Here is a 27952-nt window from a genome sequence, read left to right as displayed (position 1 = left end):
GGATGTGCTGTTTGAGGGGAAGAAGAGTAAGATTTTTAGCCTAAGGAGCTGAAAGAATGGAGTTGCCATTAACTGAGATGGCAAAGACTACAGGAAGAGGGTGAGATCAGGAGCTAGGTGTTGCACCTGTTAAGTTTGAGATGCCTATTAAACATCAAATGGAGACATCTCATAGGCAGTTGGATATACAGACCTGGAGTTCATGGGAATGGTCTTAACTAGATCTGTGAATTTGGGGATTAAATCAGCATATAGATAAGGTTTAAAGCCAAGACTGAGACTTGATGAAATCCCCAGAGAAGTGAGGTAGAACAAAGAGGGCAAAGGACAGAGCCCTGGGGCACTCCAGTGTTTAGAGGTTAGAAAAAGGAGCAGGAACCAGCAAAGTAGACTGATGGAGCAGCCAGAAAGGGAGAAGGAAAACCAGGAAAGAGTGATGTGAAGCCAAGGGAAGAAAGTGTCAGAGAAGAGGGAGTCACCAGCTGTGCCAGACCCTGGGAGGGGTGGGGGTAAAGGGAGGACTGAGAATTGATCATTGGATTCAGCAAGTCCAAGTCACTGGTGACCTTGACAAGAGCAGTAAGAGTGGATTCAAGAAGAGAAATCGAACACAGAAGTATGGACACTCTTTGAGTTTTCTTGTAAAAGGAAGGGAAAAATGAGTAGTATTTAGAGGAGTAAGTGGAATTGAGAAAGGATTTTCTTTAAGAAAGGAGAAATAATAGCATGTTTGTCTGCTGATAGAAAGATTCAGTAGAGCAGAAAACATTAATGATGCAGGATAAGGAAGGAGAGCAACATTTATATGGAGCAGAGATAGTTCATCAATGGCCACAGGAAAGAAGATAGAATATTTAGGCACGGATGGAGGTAGGTGGGTCAGTTTGGAAGTTTGTTAATACTTTCTCTGAATGCTTTACTTTCTTAGTGAAATAGGAAGCAAAGACATCAGTTGAGAGGGAGGATGGAGAAGGAAGCACTAGAGGTTTGAGAAGAGGCGGTATGAAATAATTGGGAGGGTGAGAAAGTACATGGAATAAAGGAATAGAGTGAGGGACATACTGAAATATGCTAGGCAGGACTTCCCTGGCGGCGCAGTGGTTAAGAACCTGCCTGACAATGCAGGGGACACGGGTTTGAGCCCTGGTCCGGGAGGATCCGACACGCCGTGGAGCACCAGGCCCCGTGCGCCACAACTGCTGAGCCTGCACTCTAGAGCCCGCGCACCACAACTACTGAGCCTGCGTGCCACAACTACTGAAGCCCGTGTGCCACAACTACTGAAGCCCATGTGCCACAACTACTGAAGCCTTCGCGCCTAGAGCCCGTGCTCCGCAACAGGAGAGGCCACCTCAGTGAGAAGCCCACACACCGCAACGAGGAGTGGCCCCCGCTCGCTGCAACTAGAGAGAGCCCATGTGCAGCAACGAAGACCCAACACAGCCAAAAATAAATTAATTAAATACATAAATTTTAAAAATATATATGCTAGGCAGCAAAATGAAGATACAGTGTCAGAGAGAGACTAATAGCAAGAAGGCCATTGCAGTGGTCTAAATGAGATTTGATGAGCTTCTGAATCAATTCAGGTACAATATTGGGGTCATTAGCGTATAGGTAGTAGTTCAAGCTTCAAGTATGGATAAAATTGCCCAAAGAGAGCAGACTGACAATAGCAATGGATAGAGACCACTGGAAGACAAGCTCAAAACTCAGAACTCCTCTAGGTAAACAGGAAAAACCATGGGAAATAGGGCACAGAGGTAAGATCAGTTAAGGCTTATATGTGCCATCCAGGTTGATTACCTGGGAAGTTGTAGTTTTGATGAAGGAACAGGAGAGAACCCCATTTCACTGTCAGATGAGGAGTAAGTAGAAATACAGAGTACAGATAGTAAATAGACCACACTTCCAAGAAAGAAAAGTAGAAGTAGCAAAGCCTAAAACTAGGCCTGGAAAGCCATTCCTTTGGCAGAGACAACAGCTTCTGGAAAGACCAGGAGGTATAGAAGTGCACATATAAGGAATTTTAAATAGTTTGATATGAAAACTAAATTTTTTAAAATATTTGATTCATTTAATTTTTTGTTCCTTTGTCTTTTAAAACTGATCAGTGTATAGTTCTCTTTGGGGGAATTGGGGAGGGAGAAGTAACCTTCTATTTAGTTGTATGTATATGTGTCCCTTAGCTAACTTTTTTTAAAAAAATACCGAGACTTTCACATGAAGTAGACTTTGAGACTGCTCAAGCTCTTGAAATTGGAAATTAGGCAGTAATATTCTTCTTAATATTGTAATGTGTTCCCATTCTCTACCTGTCATAAAAGTTGTATGAAAGCTCCTTTTCCTTCATTTGCTTATTTTAGGAAGCAGCAGAAAATGTCCACTGAACGGACTTCTTGGACAAGTTTGTCCACTATTCAGAAAATAGCACTGGGCCTCGGGATCCCAGCCAGTGCAGTGGTTGCCTATATCCTATACCGCAGATATAGGGAAAGCAGAGGTATGTGAATCCATGGCTGTACATATGGAAATGTTTAAACTATGTTCTGGCCTTGTTAAATTGAAATGAAAACTTCCGTTCCAAACTGGGTATCATTTGTTGGGATGTAATTGGCTTTCTCTGAGGGATCTTTTTTTTTTTTTAATCAATTCATTTATTTTTTATTTTTGGCTGCATTGGGTCTTCGTTGCTGCGCGCGGGCTTTCTCTAGTTGCGGCGAGCGGGGGCTACTCTTCGTTGTGGTGCACGGGCTTCTCATTGCGGTGGCTTCTCTTGTTGCAGAGCACGGGCTCTAGGTGCATGGGCTCCAGTAGTTGTGGCTCGCGGGCTCTAGAGCTCAGGCTCAGTAGTTGTGACACATGGGCTTAGTTGCTCCGCAGCGTGTGGGATCGTCCCGGACCAGGGCTCAAACCCGCATCCCCTGCATTGGCAGGTGGATTCTTAACCACTGCACCACCAGGGAAGTCCCTGTGAGGGATCTTTGAAACAAAGTTTTTTATTTTCTATGTTAATGTGAAGCTAGTCTGTGAAATAAAGAACTCATTTTATAATTCTTTTGATCTCTTCCCTCAGCAACACCAACACTACAATGGGTTCTTTCTTTCTCCTTTTTTTATACCCATACACTTGTTTATATTTTCCTTCTATTGTTAGAAGGCTAACTGTCCGGTCCAGTTTCCCCACAGGTTGGACCTAGGGAGTAGGACCTAGAGAAATGATTTACGTACAAACAAGAGAAATTCTGAGCCTAGTGGGCTCCTCAGGCAACTTCTAGCCTTCATTCTTCTCCAGGAGTCGTGTCTTGGGAGAAGTAGTTTGCCCAGAATCCATCACCCCTTCCTTGCAGAACCAAATGACTTTTCCCATTTTAGCATATGAAAACAGTAGCCCAGAGAGAATGCCCATCTTCTGGTCTTTCAGGACCTTTTAATTCCCACTCAGATGCTACTTCTCCTTCTCTTTGTGGTTGAGATCCTCAGTTTATCTCTTGCATCCACATCTCTTTGATAGCTAGATTCAGGGGAGGGCAGGTAGTAGCTTTGGGTATTATCTAAGTGTGATCTGATGATCTATGCAGAAGAGCGGCTGACATTTGTTGGGGAGGATGACATCGAGATAGAGATGCGAGTCCCCCAGGAGGCTGTGAAGCTCATCATTGGCCGGCAAGGAGCCAATATTAAGCAGGTAACTGTGTGAGCAGGCAACGGCTTTCCCAGGGATTGATTCTGTTTTCCCTCCTCTGCCCCCATTCCATAAAACCCACTCACACTATGTATATTTTAAACAGAAAAAAATACAGGAACTTTTTAGCTAACTGCTATTTTCCTTCTAGAGATGAGTACTTCTCCCTAGAGAATGGGTGACTTAACTTGAAATGGGGATTTTTAATTGGATGATTCTCAGCCTGGTATAGCTTGAATCATTCCTTTCTACTATGGAATTATGAACTCTCATTAATTGACAGTAACTAATTGCTCCCTGATTCTTTTTACCATCTCCTGTTCAGTTGGAATGTCAATAAAATAAAATAATTGATTCTCTAATCCAAATTAGGGGGAAAGAGTGTTCTAAACACAGAGAAACTGTTTTGGATTAACTGCTATTTGGGGTTACCTTTGTCTCTAATCTCCTTCCATAAGTACACGTAATTGAGGACTGCTTATAGCACCCTGATTTCACTGACTACTGTGTCCAGTTCCATCTACCTCCAGGGTTAGATTTAGAGTATCCTTGGCTGACCCAGATGAGAGCTTGTCCAGCGTGTACTACCACATATCCTTTTCTCTGCAGCTACGAAAACAGACAGGTGCTCGGATCGATGTGGACACAGAGGATATAGGAGATGAGCGGGTGCTGCTTATCAGTGGTTTTCCTGTTCAGGTGTGCAAGGCCAAAGCAGCAATTCATCAGATCCTGACTGAGAGTACCCCAGTGTCTGAGCAGCTCTCAGTTCCCCAGAGATCTGTGGGCAGAATCATAGGTACCACTGGACAGCTTCCTCTGCTGTTTCCTTTTTTGTTTATCTTTGCCTTTCTTTCACACCTTCCCAAGGGTTTCTCCTGGCCTACTTCCGCTTCACCTTGCTGAGAAAAAAAGGCAGGAACGTTGAGACCAGAGCTTTACTTTTTTACAGAAGTAAAAGCAGTGGTAAAGCAAAACTCATTACCTCAAGAAGTTGTATGATCTGAACCTTACAAATAGGTTCCAGAAGGGTTCAGGTAAATGTATTTACCTCAGATTTTTAAAGGGAAGCTAAGGATGCTCATTTTATCCCAAGTCTTTCAAGACAGTGCTCTAGAAAGCACCTATTATGCCTTCCCCGGAGCATTCCTTACGCTGCAGGTAGAGGCAGAGAAATGTCCTGTCCCTGGTCCAGTGTTTCACACACTGTGTAGGGTATCTTCTAATGAAGTGGGGATGTAAAGTATGCCAAGTGGCCAAAAAATGCAAGTGACATGACCACATTAACCTAGCCAATGTGTAGAATTTAAATAAAATGGATAGAGCAAATAATCCAGTATTCCCCTTAGTATAATACAGATTTCGGTAGCTCCTGCTTTCCATTCACTATCTTCCATTCTGTTTAGTTTGAAAATGAGAACTGACTCTCCCCTCCTAGTATGTACAAAACAGTGGTGTCTCTAGTAGTTAAGGTTAGTGAGGAGGGAAGGACAGGTTTTTATGTATTACGCAATGCAGGGAGAGGCGGCGAGACAATTCGTTCTATCTGTAAGGCCTCGGGAGCCAAAGTAACCTGTGACAAAGAATCAGAGGGGACATTGCTACTATCAAGACTTATAAAAATCTCAGGAACACAGAAGGAGGTGGCAGCAGCTAAGGCAAGTAGCTGATAGATTTGAATTGTATCTAAGAGTGAGAAGAACACTTTACTCCATCCCAGGTCAATATCTGGCCATGTAGATATCATCCCTTGTCTTATTTTCCGCAGCATTTGATACTGGAGAAAGTTTTAGAAGATGAAGAACTTAGGAAGAGAATTGCTCATTCTGCAGAAACCAGAGTCCCACGGAAGCAGCCAATCAGCGTAAGAAGAGAGGAAGTGACAGAGCCAGCTGGGGCTGGAGAGCCAGCTTTATGGAAAAACACTGGCACTAGCTTGGAGCAGGCTGCACCTCTGGCAGTTCCTCCCCACAAAGGAGGTGGCGACACGTCTGTTGTAAGACCAGAAGAGCGTTCCTGCAAGAAACCTAATGATGACAACTTTCAGAAGTTTGGAGCCCAGACCAGTCCAGAGACATCCATGTTTGAAAGTAAGTAAGAAAGAGGGAACCCATGAGCCATATGGAAGATAGAAAAAGTGGCTTAGATAACCCAAAATAGGAAACAATAAAAAAAAAAAATGTCTGTTTTCTCGACTACACTTACAAGTCTTTAATCACAGATAGGACTTTCTGGCAATATTTTACTTGGGATTAGTACTAAACACAAATACTTTTTTTCTGAATACAAACCAGCTAATAATTATAGAAAACAATATAGAAATATGCTAGTTCACAGGAAACTAGTCTGTGAGTAATACATCAAATAATTGAATTACATGGTATTCTTTCTCCAAACCTATTTATTTAAATAAGTAAAATACTGAGTGCAGTTTTTTTCCTGAATCATTACTGTTTTAAAAAATCGACACCATTCAAGAAGAATAAAAAGGCTGTGGGCTTTTTCTTCTATGTATAGGTACTGGGATGGGCAGGGAAGACCAGGGCCCCTCAGAGGTTCATAGACTTGTCCAGGGTCACATAATGAGTCAGTGGTAGAAAGGGATCTGGAACAGGCCCACATCTGTCCATGTGTCTTCTCCCTGGTCCATGCTGCAGCTAGCATATGGGGATTTCCCTTCATTATAACTGGTGGCTGATTTGAATACATGGCAGATGACTAAGAATGTGACCGAACTCTTATTACTCAGATACATAGAAAGGAACAGAACATAGCTTCGTATTTTTCTTCAGGATGTTCTTGTATGATGCATCCAGTTGTCCCTCTAGCCATTTTTAAATGGTAATAGCCACTTGGTATTTGTACCTCTCACCCTCCTGATGCAGTCTTCCCATTTCAACCAGAGATGATTCTAATAATGGTCACCATATTAGTTAATAATGATTCTGCAGCTTAACTTGCTTACCCCTGTGGTTAGTCCCCAGTCCAGACTTCAGTTTCCATGCTGATGAATTCCTAGAAGTCTATGTCTCTGCCTCTGAACATCCTAACCACTTCTGGATCCAAATCATTGGCTCCCGCAGCCTGCAACTGGATAAGCTTGTCAGTGAGATGACCCAGCACTATGAAAATAGTCTGGTGAGTTGCCATAGGGACAGGGCAGGGGTTTGATGGAAAGGAGGCATATCTTTTTCATTGTGACATATTCTCTTCCCTTTTCTGTGGAGCAGCGGCTTCTTCTTCCTTCCTTCTGGTATCCACTGTTTATTTTTTAGCCTACCCCTTCCTAACTCTGCCCTCTCCTGCCTCCTCATCCCCTTGTGTAGCCTGAAGACTTGACAGTACATGTAGGAGACATTGTCGCAGCACCTTTACCTACAAATGGTTCCTGGTATCGAGCCCGGGTCCTTGGCACCTTGGAGAATGGGAACCTGGACCTCTACTTCGTTGACTTTGGAGATAATGGAGATTGCCCACTGAGGGACCTCAGGGTGCTCAGGTCAGCGTGGGGGCCAGGCTGGAGTCTCACTTACTGACTCAGTCCTGGCCATAGGGTGGTGAGCTGTTGGCACTTATCACCATGGGGCGTTGGAAGAGAACCTCTTTACAGTGATCAGATGATTATCATCTTCTGCTGGGTTAACTGCTGTCTAGAAGCCAGGAATATAAGAAGGCCCTTCTGGCACTAGGATTCTAATTTCAATTTCTTTCACTTTAGGAGTGACTTCCTAAGCCTTCCATTTCAAGCAATAGAGTGTAGTCTGGCACGGATAGCCCCCTCAGGTAAATTAGTCCTATTACCTATTGGCTTTGCCTCCATATAGAATAACTTTCATAGAGCACATGGGAGGGAGTCTCACATTCCCAGGCTTTTTGAGCTCAGGGGGCTCAGGTGCCTTTTCATCACCAGTGCTAGAAAGCAACGGCCAGAAACTTGCCTGGCAGTCAGACATAGGTGCCTTTTGAAGTAGACAAAGGTAGTTCCAGTTTTCCTCCAGGACATAATCCCACCCCCGTCAGCACTGACCCCTTCTTAGGCGCTCTCTACGATTTTTTACGAGGTGAACAATGGGAAGAGGAAGCTTTGGATGAGTTTGACAGACTCACTCACTGTGCTGACTGGAAGCCCCTGATGGCCAAGATCTCTAGCTACGTCCAGTCTGGGATCTCAACTTGGCCCAAGATCCACTTATATGATACTAGCAATGGGAAGGTAAGACTGGGGTTCACACATTGCTCACTGTCTCTTCAGTGTATTTATAGCCTCATTTACTTTTTCTTTCCCAGAAACCCTTACTTGATGATATTTCTAACTCATAAGATCCTACTTACTGAACCACCAAAGGAATTTTTTAAAGTATCAATCCTAGCTCTTCTGCCTTATTTCCTCTGATTTGCCCTTCCTTCAGAGAGAACATCATTCCCTTTTCATCTTTCTTCTCAGAAACTTGATATTGGGTTAGAATTAGTTCGTAAAGGATACGCAGTTGAGCTTCCTGAAGACATGGAAGAAAACAGAGCTGTCCCAGTAATGTTGCACAGTGTGGTGAGTGAGCCGTTGTAGCCATTCAGGGTGCTGCTTTGGGGCAAATCTGGTGCCTTGAGACAAGAGGGCGTCTAGTCGTGCATGACAGTTTGTAGAGTGTTCTCTTCTCTTAAGGACTCTGAGTTGCTCCACTAGTTGATCAAAGGAGACCTTGGGTGCCTCAGCAGCCAAACCAGATTCTGTGAGCAAAATGATGGGACGGCTTCTCCTTTCCCACCAGCCAAACACATTCTTCCTTTTTCTCTTGTTTTCATCCCTTCAGGCCACAGAAACAGATGTCTCTCTCCGCAGCACGGTCACTGAGACCAAGAAGAGCCCTGGAGAGATGGCAAATACCCTGTCCTGCCTCAGTTTATTAGGTACAAACAGCATTTGCTCCCTAGAGCATCTCTGGAAGTTACCATTTCTTAATCAGCCTCTCCAACTAGGGAGGTTGTTAAGACTTACCTCTTAACCAAGGTGGTCATCGAGCACCAAGAAGCCCATTTTTTTTTCCCTGAGCCTCAGTGGCAGTGCCTGCTAAATTAGGGCAGTATCTAACTTTATCCTCATTTCCGCTAAATAGAAGCTGCCTCTATGTCTGGTGATGATAACCTTGAAGATGACTACTTACTCTGAAGTCACCTTCAGTTGCCTCAGCCATCCGCTTTGCGGTAAGTAAAGCTATCATCTATCTGTAGCAACAGGAAAGTAATTAGGGTGACAGCAGGGGCCTTGCCTCTTCCCCATAGCCCATCTTACTACTACTTCTCTGCAGCTGCTTTCCTGCAGCTTTACTTTCAGACTGAGCCCTTTCAAGCTTTTTGTGTCTTTGTGTCTTTGGCAGGATTTGGCATAAGATTTGGTGCCTGGAGAGAGGAGCCTGTGACAGAGATCAGTGCAGTTCTTCCTTCATTATATACACGATCTGGCTTGCTGTGGACCAAATGCATTTGCTCCTTCCACTGGACTACCAGAAAGTGTGAGGGATGGAGGGAGACAAACACATGCCCCTACTCCACCACCACCCCCTGCGCCCCTTCCAGTGTTTGAGTGCTGCTGCGCTACTTCCAGCCTGCTCAGCGTCCAGCTCGTTCCCCTCGGCCAGTCACAGAGCACACTGCTGCTAGGCTGTGTCCTTTTGAGGCTGGGAAACAGCCAGGATTTGGTTATTGGAAATGATGATTCTGCAGACTTCTGACTCACCTCATCAGGTGACTGGTTAAGGAGAGTTTTTTGAGTGGTGAACTCAAAGACTGCAGTTGAGTCAGGCGGCAAAGGCAAAAATCAGCATAATTATATTGAAAAGCCTCGGGAGGTGGGAAGAGAATACTGCCTCCCAGCCTCAACTGCTGATATGTTATTGGAGACAAGTTTTTTGAAACAGTGCTCCAACTATTTCCCATAGTTGAGAGGTAACTCAGGAAATATTCTAAATTGCTGGTATAGTATCTATAATATATATGTATACACACACAGCCATAGAGAGAACTTATGTAGCTGTTCAAATCATTTGGGGGGTCCTTTGCTGAATAAAGTTCTCAAGAAAATTATTTAAACTAAATGCTGGTTGAATCACAAGGTGGAAACAAGTCTATGGGTATCTTGTGAACTGAAATCTGGTGAAAACTGCCAAACACCTCACACAGAGGGGCCCATCTATGAAACATCTGTCCCTCTCACGCACAGATCATATTCTTGCCGTGAAGCAACTTCAGAATTAATCATTCACTAAGACCCCACCTAAAAGGAGTAGATAGGATTCTAGAAACATGGGTTCTAGGGATAGATCTTTGTTGTGAACTTGCGGGGCCTGTTTCCTTATAGCATCTCTCCATTTCTGACAGTATTTTGAGGATCCAGTGAGAACTGTGAAGGTATTTGAAAGTAATGTGGGTGGTAGAATGATGGCAAATGAACTTTTTTTTTTTTAAAGATCAGCAAGGTAAAGTAGAAGACTTAAAACTAGTATATAAGGCTATCATATGCAGGATTTTTTAAATCCAGGAATTAGTGACATCCACCCCTATACACATGGCAGCTATATTTTACCATAGACACAATTTTCAAATTTTATTGTCTTAGAAAAGTCTCAGTACCAAGCAGCAGAAAGGCTTCAGTGAAGGAGCGTCTCTGAGTAGCTTGGGTAGTCCCACAGGAATCAGTGAAGGGCTGCCATTGATATGACATTTCAGACCTTGGCTGCACTCACTCAGTGAAGCAGGCTCGGCCCTGGAATTGGAGCTGCTGTACAACAGGGTCATGAGGCCAGTTAGTCCCCAGTTTCCTCAGCCTTTACGCCTTTTTTTTTTTTTTTTGGAATATTTATTTTTTTAATTGAAATGTAGTTGATTTACACTGTTGTGCCAATCTCTGCTGTACAGCAGAGTGACTCAGTTTTACACATATAGACATTCTTTTTTTATATATTCTTTGCCATTATGGTTTATCACAGGATACTGAACATAGTTCCCTGTGCTATCAGTAGGACCTTGTTATCAGCCTTTACTCTTGAGAGGTCCCCTGATAGAAAACATTCATAGGACTTCTTGCTCTGGAAAATGAGTAGTGTCTCATTCTTAACTGTAGTTTGTCACTGTGTATGAAAGCCTGTTCCTTTAATACGGCCTTTAAGCCTTGTCAGTTTACATTGCATTCTGATGGGTTCCCTAATCCAATATAACTCTCTACTTCTCCTGCTTCCTGGGATGTTCCTCCCCTTGGGCCAGTGCCACAGGAACCATGTACCTTCTCTGATTTCCTCCACATCAAAGAGAAGGAAATAGCACTTGTCTCCAATTTGAACCAAAATATATGGATGAAAGTCTCCCAGTAAGGCTGAAGTCTTCCTGAATTCCCTAGTGCTTGGTTTTGCTGCTGGCAGGTGCTCAGATGGTTAGAATAAATAGGGGAAGGCAAAAACTGAAAATCCTTGGATCCTTTCTTTCTCTGGCTCAGGCCCCTTTGATCTTTTCAGTCATCAAATGTTTATCTATCTATCCTACAATGAATTCAGCTCTGTAAGGCTCAAAGGAACAGTGAACACTTGAGAATTGCACTACCCTTTATTCCTAAGATGGAAGGTGTTCTGAATCACATCCTGGGCCCCTGGTTCTCATTTATCAAGGCTCCCAGCCCTTCACAGAGTAGGAATAAGCATGTTCAGGGAGGTTCACTGGGCAGGTGGCTTAGGTCCCTTTCAAGGGGATACACCATAAAGATGACATTGTTCCAGGGAGGAAGGGCCGGGTGATCTGGTCTGACCACTTCAAAGCCCATGTAGCTGAAGGCCCGTAGCAGGGCACCTGTGAAAAGAGAGAACAAATTAGAACACTCTGAAACTCAATACAACTGTTCCCCCAGCCTTGGCTTCTTCCAGTAGGAAATGACTTAGGGGGTGTGGGAAACAGTGTAGTGCAGGCACTGGGATGATGTGCTTTGGAGTCAAACAAACCTAGACTCTAACCTGGCTGGAGTTTACTATACCGGGATGGCATAGTAAACTCTTGACCATCTTTGTCTTTTATCCAATGAAGTATAAACTCCTTGAGGAGGTGAAGTTTCTGTAACGTGTGCCTAGCATCTGGTTAATTATATTCCTATCCTGCTGGCCTAATGCCTGACCCTTTCACTCTATAGGTGTTTAATACACTTGAGATCCTTTCTGTCCTACCAGCCAGATCCCTTGAATGGCTTCTTTGTCATTTCACCAGTGCTCCTTCAGTCTAGATTCTGATATCTACGTGCAGGGCCTTCCTCATAGTCTAGTTATGACTTGAATGAACAGAATGCTAGATGCCTTAATTTCCTTGGTGGGGAGTAGGGGGTGGGTGTTGAATCCCTGAACTGCCTGAGCATGCCCTTTTTTAAAGAGTGAGGGGAAGAAGGTCTACAAAGGAAAAGTCACTTGTCAGCTGCTTCAGCACAAAGGGCCGGGAAGGACAGAGCAGATCCCCACCTCTGTCATTGCGGTTGTTCTGGAAGTTTACAAGCACAGAATCCACATTGGTCTTCTCCTCCACATACTCCAGTGTTGCAGTCAAACTAGGGACCAGAGGGAAGATGGTCAATGTAATGTTCAGCAAACTCAAAATCCAGAAAGACACCTACTTGCAGCAGAAGAAATGTTATTACTCAGTTTTTCCTGACCCAAGCCAGGAAATGAAAGTTGCTAAACTAGTTTTGATAGATTTTTTTCTCTGAAGCCAAGGGATTATACACTACTGGACTGACACCCATGCCGTGGAAGGGGCTTGGGGTGAAGGGGCCACTCTATAAAGACAAACAGCTAGAGAGCACTACCTTTCAACTATTTATGGATTCCCACTTGTGTTTCTGAATCAGTTTAGCAACCTCCCATGGGCTGTTATCCTTTGAACCCCAGATCCTGGCTCAGCTCACAGGCTTGTTCAGTGGTTTGAATGTATCCAGCTCCTGAATAAGCACTCACTGGTTAGCATGCCCACTACCTGATTATGACATAAGAGCGAAATCCCCTAACCTCTTTCCTCCCCTCTCCCCCATACAGGCTCAGTCACCTTTCCCGGCTGCCTTGATCCAAGGCCCGGTATGGGATATCTAGGAAGAGTCTGTGGTCACAAAGAAGGCCGTGCCAATGGGCAGAGGTCTGGGGGGTGAGGCGGAAGTGGAAGTCTAACTGCACCGGGTCCTGGTGAAGCAGGGGGTCAGTAGCCAGAACCGTCAGGTTCCCAGCCTAGAAAAGGAGTAAAAATGAGAGTAATAGTCTCCTATTTCTGTGCTCACCTAACCCTCAAATCATATCTCAGGCCAGTTTGGGTGTGTCTGTGGAAGCAAGGCAGGGGCTGATGGAGAGCCTGGGAGAAGTGGAGCCAAGGTCTTACTCAATATCCCTTAGTCCTGGGACCTAACTCTGTTCCTATCATGGAGTTCTCTTTGATACAAATAATTTGGAATCTGGAGTCAATGGAGTATTACTGCCTGCTGACCTCACTCGGTGTGCTCTAACCACTCAGAAACTTATATTTACAGCAGAGAGCTTACTCTTTAAACAAAACTGTGCCATCTATTTACTGTCTCACTGATAATACTCTTCTACTTTTTTCCATCATATAAGTTTTCTCTAAATTCTCCCATTTCTTATTTAAAATGCATAGCTCATACCCAGGCATGTTATTGAGATATGATACAAAGGCAAGGGCAGGAGTTCTGGGTTCTAGTCCCAGAACTTAGCTTAGCATCTAAACAGCTTTATGTCTTAATACAGTCTATCTTTGTTTCCACTTTCTCTTTTCCCATCCTGCTTTTCACCACCAGCCCTAGGACCTTGCCTTAAGATCTCTGGACCAGAATCCTTGTCTATAAAGGAGCTTTTACACATGAGCTCCGAGGTCTCATCTAGCTCTAGCTTCTTATGATTTATTTTCCAACTAGCTAATGTCCCTTTGCAAGATGTCATTACAGCAAGGGGCTACCATGTCACAGCATCAGTCCACTTACCGAATGTAATTCTTTAAGCTGGTCTTGATCACCCTGCTCGCTGCTTCTGCCCCCCTGAAGGCCTACTAGGGACTCAGGAGCACTGAAGGCAGCAACGGGGTCGGAGTGTCAAGTCCTCCTGTTCCTTATAAGTGATGCTGATTGGGAAAAAGAGGTCCAAATTATTTTATTTCTGAGTCTGAGATGGTGAAAGACTCTTAACTTCCAGGTACACAGGGCCAGGCTCTGGCACCATCTTCTGTATCTTATGTGAACCAACCTATCTGTTTCCATTTTCCCAAGCCAGCCAGATAGAAAAAGTTTATGAAGCTCCATGCCAGCCTTCTACCCTATTTTGCTATTATCATCTTTTGCCACTTGGGAAGTTCTTTCGAATTCTTTTTTCTTTACAGTTTATGTAAACAACTACAAGTAGAGATGAAAACAAGTACCTTTTATAACAAGGCAGCATCTTCTCCCGGAGGGTGATCCGGTATTTGTAACAGTAAAGGTAATAGGCGTATGGTGACCAGATCGGGTAGCGGTAGTTCCGTGTTTTTCCCCTCTTGATATAAGAAAGGGAGTAGATAGAGGGGCGCGACCTGTTACAAGGCAGTTTCTTCTTTCAGTGCCTCCCCAAGGCAAAGTGAGGTTCAGGGATGGGTGGCAGAGGTTCAGGCAACTGGTGCCATTGTGACACGGTGAACACTATGACATGGACAAAGCGTCAGCCCTTACATCACCTCAGGACTCCTCTCTGCTGCTCCCTACCCCATTACCCCCTTAGGTAGCCCCAAGGCTCCTGTTCAACTAGTATGCACTTCACAGCTATATCAGAAGTTAAAATACTTTCACTTCTGTAGTGGTTGGTAAACAGTCCTGGCTGACCACTTGTGCCCACACAATGTGGGCTCCTCTCTGGCATGTGCACGTGCAAACACACACTTCAGCAACTAAAGGGTTGGGGTCTGACACTGCAGGAAGCTTCTAAGGCCCTGATCCAGCATCTGACCTGACTGGTTGGTTCCTGGTTCCTATCAGTTAAATATTTTTATTATCATCCCTACCTTTAATAAGCCAGTGGTGCTACACGTTGTTGAACTTTCTCATTGCCTTATAGGGTAGGAATCACAAACCAAATGCCTCCGGGGGCCTGGACAATTAATGGAAATTAGTGGAGCTGCGGGGCGGGCTGAAGCCAAATGAAAAGCTCACACCCTAAAAAAAAGTGACACAATAGCTCCAAACAGCTGCCATGCAGGAATGCAGACTCAGTGGTACCAGATCATATGATTTTTCAACAGAAACTGGAAAGATAGATTTTTGTGATAAATTTCTCAAATTTTTAAAAAATATTGGCTACTAACTTAAAAAATAAAAATTGTTGATTAAAAAAAAAATCAACATGGTGAGTCAAATTTGGTTCTGGGGCCACCAGTTTGAGACCTCTGCATATTCATTTATTCATCCATTTAACAAATATTTATTGAGGGCCTACTATGAGCTTAGGATACACAGTAAACAAAACAAAGATCCCCTGCCCCATGGAACTTCTAACAGTGAAAGAACAAACCTAAACACTAAGCACAAGAAAATTATTTCATATGTTAGATGGTAGCTGCTATGGAGGAAAATAGAGTAGAATAAAGAAGGATCAGGAGTGTGAAGGGGGTGGGGCAGTTGCAGTAATAAATAGGGTGATCTAAATAGGCCTCATTGAAAAGGTGACATTTAATCAAAGACCTGAAGAGGGTGAGGGATTTAGGCCAAGTGAACACCTGAGGGTAAAAGCATTCTGTGTCAAAGCAACAGCCAGTGCAAAAGCCCTAAGGAGAATGTGTCAAATGTTTTCCACAAACAGCCAGGAGTCCACTGTGGGTGGAGTAGTATAAGCTATAGGGAGAGTATAAAAAGAAGAGAGCTAATGGGGCCAGATCATTGTAGGGCCTTGTAGACCATTGTCTGGCCTTTTTCTTTTACTCTGAGTAAAGGGGGAAGTCATTGCAGGTTTTGGGTAGAAGAGACATGATCTGACTTGTGTTTTTAGAAAGATTCTGACTGTTGTAAATAAACTGTAGAGCTTCAAACGATGTTTGTTAGGAGACTATTGCAGTAATCCAGGAGAAAGATAGTGTCTTATTCCAGGGTGGAGCATTGCAGGTGATGGGATGTGGCTGGATTCTGGAAATAGTATAAAGGTAGCACCCACAGGATTTCCTGGCGTAGGAGAGAAGTTGAGTCCAAGAACTGAAAGAATGGAGTTACCATCAACTGAGAGGGGAAAGGCTGCAGGTGAGGCACTATGGGGCAGGGTATAGAGATGGATTTAGTTTGGAGCATGTTAACTTTGAATTGTCCATTAGACCTATAAGGGGAAGATGACACGCAGTTGGATATTCATGTCTGGAGTTTAGAAGACTAGGGTGAAGACAGAAATTTGAAGTCATTGGCATATAAATGGTATGTTAAGCCATGAGACTGAATGGGATCACTAAGAGTGTGTACATTGAGAAGAGTAAAGATCCAAAAACTGAGTCCTGGGGGCACTCTGAGAAGTGGGGAATAAAAGGGAAATCAGCAAAAGAGACTGTGAAGGAAAATAGTGAAGTAGGAAGGAAATAAAAACAAATTGGTGTCCTGGAAGCTAAAAAAGTGTAATTAGGAGGAGGGACTACCGGTCAAAGGCTGTTTATGTGTCAAATAACATGATGTATAGAGCATCTTTCCATAAATCTCTTCTGCCAAACAGACCCTATTCACTCCATTTATATGGTTTACTCCCCAGTACTGAGACCCTCCACGGAGGGAACCGTCTCCCTTGTGATTTAGAATTCTTTAAACATGAGCCTAAATACTGCAGTGTCACTATTAAGGATTAGACGACTTCCTGGGGCTTGCAAGTTTTCCAGAGGATCCCATCCTTCCACCACTTTTAGGCAGGTTTGAAGTAAGGAAAAATGACAGCAGCACCCTCTCCCCTCAGCATCCAGTTATCACAGAATGTCAGAATTGGAAATGCCCTCAGAGAACTACTAGAGCTCAGTCGAAGCCCCCATCTTAAATACAAAGTGAAGCCAAGAGGGAGAGGGTGTCTTTCCCGGTGTCAGTGCACCTAACAGTCACTCCACTATGTGTCAGTGGCTACGGGTGTCCCTCCCCTCGAAAAGAAATTGGGAGAAGGGAGTAGAGGAATGCTGAATCGTGGAGCATTCATCCCAGATCTCTGGTCTCGAGGCAGCCAAGTCGCAGCCTAATCCGGGCCCGGGCTTCCCCCGGGCTTCCCCCGGGCTTCCCCAGGGCTTCCCCCGGGCTCAGCTCGGACAGAGCCGCGCCGGCTCAGGCGCTCCGCGGGCACCCGGTGGGGGCCTTTCCTGCCGCCGGCGCCGGGGGCCTTCTACGCCTCTGTCCGCGCCCGAGAACATGGCGGCGGCCTCGGGAAGAGCTCTGCTGCGGGCGGGCACTGAGCGGCTGGTGCGAGGAGGGGTTTGGGAACTCCTCCGGCCGCGACTTGAAGGGGGCACCTCCGGCTCGGAGCGCGACTTCAGCCTGTCTCACAGTCGGGTGAGGGCCGGGTGTGCGTTCTGGGGCTCCTTGACTGGGGCGCGTTGAGACCTGGCGGGGCCCCGGCCTGCGGGTGGTGGGCTCTCCTTGAGGGGCCGGCGGCCAGAGGAGGAGGCTTCTCCGTGGAGACTGGCTCACGCTCGCTCCCCCGGCCGCCAGGGCACGGTCATTGTGGAGCGCTGGTGGAAGGTGCCGCTAGCGGGAGAGGGCCGGAAGCCGCGCCTGCACCGGCGGCACCGCGTCTACAAGCTGGCGGAGGACACGAAACACCGGCCCAAAGACAACCTGGAGCTCATCCTCACGCAGTCGGTGGAGGGTAAGGCCCCGGCAGAGGTGCTTCCTGTCTCAGGCTGGGCCTGTTTGGCATCAGCTTTTTTCTGCCTTTTCACTAATTTGGGGGAATGACCAGCTCATGTTTGAGAAGAGGAAGCCACAAAAAGTACTGTGATGGTGACATTGGCCTCCTACATAGAAAATCAGAACAGGAATGCAGCAGCATCATTAACAGTGTGTGGGGAGAAAGAGGCCTGACAGTATGTGCCACAGATACTGAAATCCCGTGATGGGACAGTGCTTCACTTTGTACAGGGAATATTAAATTTCTAAATCAGGACCTAAAGAAATGAATTAGAAATCTCTTAAGTGTCGTCCTAGTGAATGCTAATATTTCTTCTAGGAAGAATAAGCACTGTGAGAGAATAAGAGGTCTTTTTTCCTTCGATCGTCTCCTTTTTTAGGGACTGCTCGATAATTCTGATCCAGTGTCTCTGTTCTCTGTTGGCAGAACTTGGAGTCCGAGGTGACCTGGTCTCAGTGAAAAAATCTGTAGGCCGTAATCGACTACTTCCTCAAGGACTGGCTGTATATGCATCTCCTGAAAACAGGAAGCTGTTTGAAGAGGAGAAATTGGTGAGCCCAGAAGACGGCAGAGGGACTTGGAGGATGTAAAACCTTAAGATTACCTGTAGCAACTTCTTCGAGTCCCTACTTCATTTTCAAATGAAGTAGAGACTAGAAGAACAGGAATTCAGAAGCCCAGCCTATGCCGAGTGTAGCAAGAGTTTGTCATTAGTTACCACAAACTCATTTTTCTTTTTTTTTTTTTCATCTGTAACTTTCTTTTCTAGCTGAGACAAGAAGGAAAATTAGAGAAGATCCAGACCAAGGCAGGTGAGACGGTGAGTAGAAACATAGAAAATCTTTATTTATTGGTCACCTACAAAGTCACCAACCTCTTCCTGAAAGACTTCTTGATTTCCTTGAAGTCTCCTGATTTCAAGCACAAGGTAGGGGCAAGGGGAAGTGTTGTGGCTACCATAACTGGTATTGAGATATCCTAGGATATCCTGATCTGTTGGGTGAAGTGCTCTAGTTTATTGAGGGAGGCCCCAACCTGGGTACCAGGGGACCCATGGAAAAGTGAGATGAGGACTCTGCCTTCGGGGTTGTTTACAGACAAGTTGGAGAGAACATAGACACGTGAGAAAGTGATAAACTAAAGGCAGTAAATTATGAGTGACATGGACCAAAATGGATTAGGGTGATTGGGAAAAGATTTTTTTCAGATGGGATTGAATTAGGCCTTATGGGATTAGTAGGCTTTGGATAGACCAGGAGGGTGGGAAAGGTATTCTTAAGGGAGAAAAAGTAGATAGTTAAGGCACGTTGTTGTTGTTTAATTTTAAAAAAAATTTATGCAATTTTTAAAGGTTACACTTCATTTACAGTTATTAAAAAATATTGGCTATATTCCCCATGTTGTAGAGTACATCCTTGTAGCCTGTCTTACACTCTATATCTGTGCATCTGTTTCTTTTTTGTTATGTTCACTGGTTTGTTGTATTTTTTAGATTCCACATATAAGTTATCATACAATATTTGTCTTTTTCTGACTTACTTCACTTAGCATAATGCCCTCCAAGTCCATCCTTGTTGTTGAAAATGGCAAGATTTTGTTCTTCTTTATGGCTTAGTATTCCATTGTGTGTGTATGTGTATGCACATACATATTTGTGTGTGTGTGTATATACACGTATACACCACATCTTCTTTATCAGTTCATCTGTTGATGGACACTTAGGTTGCTTCCATATCTTGGCAATTGTAAATAATGCGGCTGTGAACATTGGGGTGCACGTATCTTTTCAAATTAGTGTTTTTGTTTTTTTCGGACATATACCCAGGAGTGGAATTGCTGGGTCATATTTTTAGTTTTTTGAGAAACCGCTATACTGTTTTCCACAGTGGCTGCACAAACTTACATTCCCACCAACAGTGTATGAAGGTTCCCTTTCTTCTACATCCTCGCCAACATTTGTTATTTGTTATTTGATGATAGCCATTCTGACAGGTGTGAGGTGATAGCTCAGTTAAAGCATGTTTTAAAATAGAAAGTAGACCAGTCTAGCTAAAACAGAGGACTTCTATTAGGAAATATATGACTGGAAAGAGGGTTGGGGCATGATTTACAAAACATCTTTAATCCTCAGCTAATGAACTTATACTTCGTTCTGTAAGCAGGGAGGAATCGTTATGGTGTAGGGGTGGGATTGAAGGGCCAGAATATTGTGTTAGAACAGTCTATGAAAATCATTCCATCCTGAGATATACCAGCAGCCCCCATTGGTGAGCCTAACCTTGGTTTTGGGGGGTTTTTTTAAAAACACTTTTTAAATTTTTAAAAAAAATTTTCTTTCTTTCTTTCGGCTGCGCCAGGTCTTAGTTGCAACATGCAGACTTCTTAATTGCAGCGTGCATGTGGGATCTAGTTCCCCGACCAGGGATCGAACCCGGGCCCCCCTGCTTTGGGAGTACGGAGTCTTACCCACTGGACCACCAGGGAAGTCCCTGATGAGCCTAACTTTGACATGGCCTGTTTCTCCTTGCTTAGGAATAGCCACGTATAGGCAGCATTTCCTTCCAGAGCATCGCTAAAACATCTTTCCATAATATCAGCCTTGAGACAATGAGAATTTTTATCTTTCGTATTCATCATCTCACCTATCTTGGCTATGAGGCAGAAATTGTGCTTTGCCTGAACTCTCAGATTGTGTGGCTCTTGGCCTCTTGCTAACATGTTTCCTCTCCTTGATTACAACTCTAACTTATCTTCTGGGTATAATTCCTCTCAGACAGTGAGATTTCTGAGAAGATGTCACCTGCAGGTAGGGATGAAGAACAATGTCAAATGGGAGCTAAACCCTGAAATAGTTGCCCGCCACTTCCTCAGAAATGTGAGTATTCCCAAACACTGCTCTACCCCTGAGGGTGGAAAGTACCCCTGGGAAGAAGAAGCTACCCCAGGATTGATCCCTCTGTTAGGAAAGGGTGTGATCATCCAGCTGGAGTTACAGAAAGCATTTTTTTTTTTTAATGGAAGTATAGTTGATTTACAATGTTGTGTTAATTTTCTGCTGTATAGCAAAGTGATTCAGTTATACATATATATACATCCTTTTTCATATTTTTTATTATGGATTTTTACAGGATATTGAATATAGTTCCCTGTGCTATACTGTAGGACTTTGTTTTTTATCTATTCTGTACATAATAGTTTGCGTCTGCTAATCCCAAACTCCCAATCCATCCCTCCCCCACCTGGCAACCACAAGTCATTTCCCTCCCACACCCGTGTAAACCAATCAAGAACGCTTTCCCTAAGTTGGACAGCCTCATGTAAATCAATGCAACCTGCCCCTTGGCAACCACAAGCCTGTTCTCTACGTTTGTGAGTCTGTCTCTGTTTCATAGATCTTTTTTCTAATATAAATTTATTTATTTATTTATTTATTTATTTTTGGCTGCGTTGGGTCTTCGTTGCTGCACGTAGGCTTTCTCTAGTTGCGGTGCGCAGGCTTCTCATTGCGGTGGCTTCTTTTGTTGTGGAGCACGGGCTCTAGGCGCACAGGCTTCAGTAGTTGTGGCATGCAGGCTCAGCTGTGGCTCATGGGCTTTAGAGCGCAGATTCAGTAGTTGTGGCGCATGGGCTTAGTTGCTCCGCGGCATGTGGGATCTTCCCACACCAGGGCTCGAACCTGTGTCCCTGCATTGGCAGGTGGATTCTTAACCACTGCGCCACCAGGGAAGTCCTGTTTCATACATCATTTGTGTCATATTTTAGATTCCACATATAAGTGATATCATATGGCATTTGTCTTTATTAGTTTACTTAGTATGATAATCTCTAGGTCCATCTATGTTGTGGCAAATGGCATTATTTCATTCTTTTTTATGACTGAGTAGTATTCCATTGTATATACGTACCACATCTTTTTCCATTCATCCGTTGATGGACATTTAGGTTGTTTCCATGTCTTGGCTACTGTGAATAGGTCTGCTGTGAACAGAGAGGTGCATGTATCTTTTTGAATTATAGTTTTTGTTTTTTTTTTTAAAGTACAAACAGATTATTTTTAAAATTTATTTATTTATGGCTGTGTTGGGTCTTCATTTCTGTGCGAGGGCTTTCTCTAGTTGTGGCAAGTGGGGGCCACTCTTCATCGCAGTGCGCGGGCCTCTCACTATTGCGGCCTCGCTTGTTGCGGAGCACAGGCTCCAGATGCGCAGGCTCAGTAATCGTGGCTCACGGGCCCAGTTGCTCCGCGGCATGTGGGATCTTCCCAGACCAGGGCTCGAACCCGTGTCCCCTGCATTGGCAGGCAGATTTTCAACCACTGCACCACCAGGGAAGCCCTGAATTATAGTTTTGTCCAGATACATGCCCAGGAGTGGGATTGCTGGATCATATGGTAGCTCTGTTTTTAGTTTTTTAAGGAATGTCCATACTGTTTTCCATAGTGGCTGTACCAATTTACATTCCCACCAACAGTGTAGAAAGGTTCCCTTTTCTCCACACCCTCTCCAGCATTTGTTATCTGTAGACTTTTTTTTTTTAATTTATTTATTTATGGCTGTGTTGGGTCTTCGTTTCTGTGCAAGGGCTTTCTCTAGTTGCAGCAAGTGGGGGGCCACTCTTCATTGCTGTACACGGGCCTCTCACTATCGTGGCCTCTCTTGTTGCAGAGCATAGGCTCCAGACGCTCAGTAATTGTGGCCCACGGGCCTAGTTGTTCCGCGGCATGTGGGATCTTCCCAGACCAGGGCTCAAACCCGTGTCCCCTGCATTGGCAGGCAGATTCTCAACCACTGTGCCACCAGGGAAGCCCTATCTGTAGACTTTTTAATGATGGCCATTCTGACCAGTGTGAGGTGGTAGTTCATTGTACTTTTGATTTGCGTTTCTCTAATAGCGATGATGAACATCTTTTCATGTGCCTGTCGGCCATTAGTATGTCTCCTTTGAAGAAATGTCTGTTTAGGTCTTCTGCCCATTGTTTTTGATTAGGTTGTTTTTTTGTTGTTGAGTTGTTTGAGCTGGTAGTATATTTTGGAAATTAAGCCCTTGTCAGTAGCTTCATTTACAAATATTTTCTCCCAGTCCATAGGTTGTCTTTTCGTTTTGTTTATGGTTTCCTTTGCTGTGCAAAAGCTTGTAAACGGTCTCAATTGTTTACTTTTGCTTTTATTTCTATTGCCTTGGGATACTGACCTAGGAAAACATTGGTACGATTTATGTCAGAATGTTTTGCCTACGTTCTCTTCTAGGAGTTTTATGTTGTCCTGTCTTATATTTTAAGTCTTTAAGCCATTTTGAGTTTATTTTTGTGTATGGTGTGAGGAAGTATTCTAACTTCGCTGATTTACATGCGGCTGTCCAACTTAGGGAAAGCGTTCTTGATTGGTTTGCAGGGGTGTGGGAGGGAAATAACTAAGATGGTCACATAGAATCTGAAGACTGATTGATAGGAGAAGATGGTGGGATCATTTATTTTCTCTAGCTAGGGAAAACCTGAGGAAATGTGACTCACTGGAGAATTTTTACTTTTGTGGATGAAGTGAGTTTGATCTCAAGCCCTGTTTCTCTTTGTGACTCCACCTCCCTTTCTGAGAAATTAGGACTGAGTTATTCTGCCACTGTTTATGGAGGTTTGTGCCTTTCCATGGGATCAGCCAGGGTAAACCCCCCAGTTTTATTCACCCATGTAGAGGAAAATCTAGAGGTTGCCTGGAGTGGCAACCATGTAATCAGAGCTCCCTTTGGCTGTGATTTTTTTTTTCAGCTTGGTGTTGTGGTTGCCCCACGTGCATTAAAGTTACCAGAAGAGCCTATCACACAGAGGGGCGAGTACTGGTGTGAGGTGACGGTGAGTGTCTCACATCCTGTCTCCTTTTTCTCACTGGGTAGAAAGCTGGGATTGGATGGTGTTAGTTCGTATCTGCCCCACTGATCTGAAGATTCCTGTTGTTTTGTGTACAGGTAAATGGGCTTGACACTGTGAGGGTACCTATGTCTGTGGTGAACTTTGAGAGGCCCAAGACCAAAAGATATAAGTACTGGTTAGCCCAGCAAGCCGCCAAGGGCATGGCCCCCACAAGCTCCCAGACCATCTGAACCTGTTCTACCTCGAAAGCAGCAAAGCAGAATCAGAGGAGTGGTGGAGCGAAGATGGGCCAGCACCGTGATATCACTCCCAGCTCTGACCAAACATGGAATTTTAGAAAGCATATGGAGACAGCGACAGCAGACTAGACTGAATATACATTGAATTGTCCATATTTGCCATCTTCAGCGTTTATCACATCTAGCGTTATTGGGGCAGGCCTACTCCAGAAGTACCAGGCTGTAGATTTGATAAGCTAAATATTAATAGACCAAAAGAGTCTAGATCTATTTAGCCTCTTCCTACATTGGAATTCATTGGAATAAATGATAGAGCTAGCTCATTCTCATCATCCAAACTAAACATTTGTATCCGAAAAAAAAATAAAGAGGTTGTGTTCTTTTTAGGTGTTGTTTACTGGACTGAGTAGACTGGAGACGGGACCTCTAAGTGGGATGTCCTCTTGAGCCACTGGGGTTTACTGCTAAAAAGGAAAAAAGAGAATACATTTGCAGGCTACAGCCCACAGTTGCTATGGACAAATTACTCAACAAGTTGATATGCCTTATGGTCTTAAAACTTACTAGGTATGCTAATAAAGCCCTCAGTACAAATAAGCACAATGGAGTCTACTTTTCTAAGGAGATCTGAATAAGGCCTAAGGGAAATTGTTGGAGAAAATGACGCTGTGATGAAAGAAGTTTAAAAAGGGAACTTCTGTTTTATTTCTTCAACCAGCTCCTGAAATTTTGAAAAAGAAAATACCTTGGTTTCCAGACCGAGGTTAAGATATGGGGCTAGTTCGTAGGTAATTACGGAATAGGAGATGAGGCAAGTAGATAGATGATAGTTCTGCGTAAGTTCAAGGTCCATTCCTGGAAAACAGACCAACTGTTGACAAGTGGATTGTGCCAGAGTCACTCAAATAAATATGAGATTTTGCAGTTTAGGAAGGATAAAGATGAGACCACTGACTCTATTGCTACCCTTACCAGAGAAATTGGTTTCTATCAATCAATCATCCTATGTGAGCTCACCTGCCTTGCCAAGCCAACTAACTACTTTCATCCACACAAAGCCATCCCTGCTATTGAGAGTTCTGTCATCAGTAGTTGCACTAATATCTGTATCCAACCTCACACTTGCCAGAACTCTGTAACAGGTGGAGCACTAGTATTGTTTGCAATTGCCATTTGATTGATTGTCAGATTTGCCATCAATCCCTGCTGTCCTTGAAATGGAAAGCTCACTTAATACTGCATCTTTCCACACCACCACCATCACCATGATGAAGCTCTCTGAAACAGCAACAGGAGCAACATTCCACAGAGCGAATCTCAAAAAGTGTCCAAATACTTGTCATGAGGTGAGTTCCTGGCAAAACAGACTGAGTTGGAGATTTGGGTGCAGGAAGTTTACTGGGGGCGTCCTCTAGATTAACACCTGTCAGGGAGTGAAGGAAGCAAAATTCGGTAGAGGGAGAAGTTGAGCTGACGCAGTCTCAACAAAGGCCTTAGTCCCCTGGGGAGCTCAAGCTAGGGTGGCTTGAGCTATCTAGGTGTGTACCATGTTGAGGCAGGTGGCCAGACCTATAGACCCCCACGCTGACAAGGAAAGGGTCTTGGGTGAGGTGACTGATTTCAGGCACAGGCAGTTCCCAGAGGGGAACTCAGATGAGAGCTGTGCACATTCTCAGCAGCTTGGGAAGTGAGTGCTTTGGTGCTGAAGGGAGCCATCTGGGCAGCATACCATAGTCTCCACTACAGTCCACTTCTTGTGCTGTCAGATCAGTTTGTTCATAAGTTCTAAAACGATCCCTTCAGGATCTTGATGGGCTTCCTTTCCTGGGAAAACTTGGAGGAAGATCTGGGACAGACTACAGCCCCTGCTGCTGTAGCTTAAGTCTACAACTGGTACTTACCTCCTACTACCCATTCTAGATTCTTCCCCTCACCCCCTCAATTTATACTTCTGTTAGCCCACATGGGGAATAAGCTATCTGTAGACCTTGAAGATGTTACCCAGGCACTGTGCCCCCTCTTAGTGGCGAGATGTGTGAGATACAAAATTTTTCCTTTACTTTGGAAGAAATGTCCTAGCATTGTCCAAACTACTGAATCTCTAAAAACTTCCCTGAACATTTGCAGGGTTTATGTACCACCACTTGAGAATGTTTATCCTATCAAGGCCTCCAGTGGACTTGCTATTTCTTGCTCATCCTGTACAATTACCATGATGTCATCAATAGAGTAATGTGGTATTCTGTGGAACGTCCAGATGGTCCAAGTCTCTTCAGATTATATGATGACAGACTTGGGAGCATTTACATGTTTCAGGTGCAAGACTGTAAATTGTATTTTATTGCTCATCTCAATAGTGAAAGCAAACTTTGATCCTCGTTTCTTATAGAGATGGAAAAGTATATATTGCTCAGATTAACGGTCACCTACTGCCTACCTGAGGCTGTTAATCTGCTCCAGCAAAGAAACCACATTTGGCATGGCAGATAAAATTGAAATTACTTGACTGAGATTACCATAATCCACTGTCATTCTCCAGGAACTGTCTGGTTTTAGCAGAGGCCAGACTGGTGAATTAAATGGCATTATGGTGGGGACCACCATCCCTGCATCCTTTAGGTCTTCAAGAGGGGCACTAATGTGATATTTTTTAATTTATTATTTTAGCCTGAGATGGTGGAGGCAATTTCAGGAACTTCATGTTGGCCTTTCTCACTATGATAGCTCTTAACCTGTCGTGGTTAATGTAGGTCTACCAACTATCAACTATGTCCATCTCAACTGTCCAATTAAGGACAGGGGAAATGACCACTAGGTGGATCTGTGAACCCAGTAGACTTACTAAGAGCCAGACCTGGGCCTGGAATACATTTGTTACCTAGCCCCCATACACTGACACTCTAACAGGGGGCCATGATGTTTCAGATACTTGGTTTCAAAGTCAAATAGGACCCTGTATCCAACAGTCTTGAAATAGTTGGATATTCCTCTTTCTCCAAAGTGTATTATGCAAATAAATGGTCATAAGTCCCTACAGGATAGGACTGGGGGAATTATTACCTTATACTCTTGACATGATGTTTCATGGTCCTTTCTTCTAGGGACCTAGCATCTTCTTTCATTAGTTGTTTCCAGCTGAAAAACTGACTCAGAAAGATTTCCACTTCTACCCATAAAGGAATTACCACTACCCAAATCGCTCTCCCACTATAAATAACTATCAAGCCAGAAAAAAATATAAAAAGAAATGTTTATAGGGAATTGCGTGGCAGCCCACTGGTTAGGACAACACGCTTTCACTGCTGTGGGCCAAGGTTCGATCCCTGGTCGGGGAACTAAGATCCTGCAAGCCGCACGGTGCAGCCAGAAAAAGAAAGAAAGAAATGTTTATAGGTATTGGAAAGCAGGTAGGGCAGAACATTGTTAACTGAGAAAAGGGAAAGAAATGAGGTGAGCCCTTTGACTGCCTGAGTTTACAGACTAGAGGTAGTTTCCTGCACTGTACTGATGTGAGCAGTGCAAAAGGGGGAACCCAAGTAAAGCCAGCAGTCTCAAAGTGAGTGGAGAAGACAGAGATTAGAGTTGATGGAGGATAAGTTAGCGAAAAATTGAGAAGCAGAACACTGTAGATGAGGGAATGATACATAGAGCTTTGAAGATCTGCGGCAGGGTCCCCTCAAGTCTTTGTCTGAATACTGATCTGTGCATGCATCAGGTGAAACTCCATGAGGCCAGGGAACTCGGCCTCCATGAAACTCCATGAGGTGGGGGAAACACCAGAAAGAAGTAAGCCAAACAATTCCCAGAGCTCACACAATATTGGGAATGTTTCGTGTTCCTGACAGCCAGTGTGGGTAGAGCACCAGGTAGAGTCCTCAAAAGGGCATTAGAATAAAGGCTACTCTGGACCATCATGCAAAGCTTGAAAGCAAGCCTTGAAAGGATCAAACTAATACCAAGTATGCCAGAACCAAGACCAACACTCATGAAAGAAATGCAACAAACAAAATCTAACACTAGGGACTTCCCTGATGGTCCAGCGGTTAAGACTCCATGCTCCCAATGCAAGGGGCCTGGGTTTGACCCCTGGTCAGGGAACTAGATCCTGCATGCCTCAACGAAAGATCCCACACGCCACAACAAAGACCCTGCATGTAGCAACTAAAAACCCAGTGCAGCCAAATAAATATTTGTTTAAAAATCTGGGACTTCCCTCGTGGTCCAGGGGTAAGAATCCACCTTCCAATGCAGGGGACGCGGGTTT

General features: G+C 44.2%; 3 protein-coding genes across 8 annotated transcripts in view; 2 read left to right on the top strand and 1 right to left on the bottom strand.

Moving 5' to 3' along the window:
* The window catches only part of TDRKH (tudor and KH domain containing), a 29850-nt gene extending 20087 nt beyond the window's left edge, over nt 1-9763 (top strand). For 3 of the 6 annotated variants that reach the window (XM_059901653.1, XM_059901647.1, XM_059901662.1), the window contains exons 2-13: nt 3582-3688; nt 4295-4484; nt 5204-5343; nt 5454-5775; nt 6663-6823; nt 7012-7184; nt 7404-7468; nt 7747-7898; nt 8130-8231; nt 8494-8590; nt 8797-8884; nt 9058-9763. In XM_059901653.1, coding sequence (XP_059757636.1) covers nt 3626-3688; nt 4295-4484; nt 5204-5343; nt 5454-5775; nt 6663-6823; nt 7012-7184; nt 7404-7468; nt 7747-7898; nt 8130-8231; nt 8494-8590; nt 8797-8849 — 1518 coding nt within the window. In that variant the 5' untranslated portion in view covers nt 3582-3625 and the 3' untranslated portion in view covers nt 8850-8884; nt 9058-9763. Of the gene's footprint in view, nt 1-2349; nt 2504-3581; nt 3689-4294; nt 4485-5203; nt 5344-5453; nt 5776-6662; nt 6824-7011; nt 7185-7403; nt 7469-7746; nt 7899-8129; nt 8232-8493; nt 8591-8796; nt 8885-9057 lie in introns of those variants that run through there. The other 3 variants (XM_059901629.1, XM_059901638.1, XM_059901669.1) reach the window with 3 other exon arrangements.
* A 1609-nt stretch (nt 9764-11372) lies between these two features.
* Nucleotides 11373-27952, bottom strand: part of OAZ3 (ornithine decarboxylase antizyme 3) — a 51235-nt gene continuing 34655 nt past the window's right edge. The window contains 5 exon segments of the mRNA XM_059931793.1: nt 11373-11515; nt 12169-12254; nt 12749-12924; nt 13689-13763; nt 13765-13825. Coding sequence (XP_059787776.1) covers nt 11373-11515; nt 12169-12254; nt 12749-12924; nt 13689-13763; nt 13765-13825 — 541 coding nt within the window.
* Nucleotides 17051-24074, top strand: MRPL9 (mitochondrial ribosomal protein L9). Its single transcript, XM_059931807.1, has 7 exons — nt 17051-17228; nt 17388-17544; nt 18013-18137; nt 18356-18406; nt 20360-20461; nt 23348-23431; nt 23545-24074. The coding sequence occupies exons 1-7, from the start codon at nt 17088-17090 to the stop codon at nt 23677-23679; spliced, it is 795 nt and encodes a 264-aa protein (XP_059787790.1). The 5' UTR covers nt 17051-17087; the 3' UTR covers nt 23680-24074.

This window comes from Balaenoptera ricei, chromosome 1 (genome assembly GCF_028023285.1).
Source record: "Balaenoptera ricei isolate mBalRic1 chromosome 1, mBalRic1.hap2, whole genome shotgun sequence".
In the NCBI taxonomy this organism is placed as follows: domain Eukaryota; kingdom Metazoa; phylum Chordata; class Mammalia; order Artiodactyla; family Balaenopteridae; genus Balaenoptera; species Balaenoptera ricei.
Note: the sequence above shows the minus strand (reverse complement) of the source record. Positions and strands in the feature narration are given on the sequence as shown.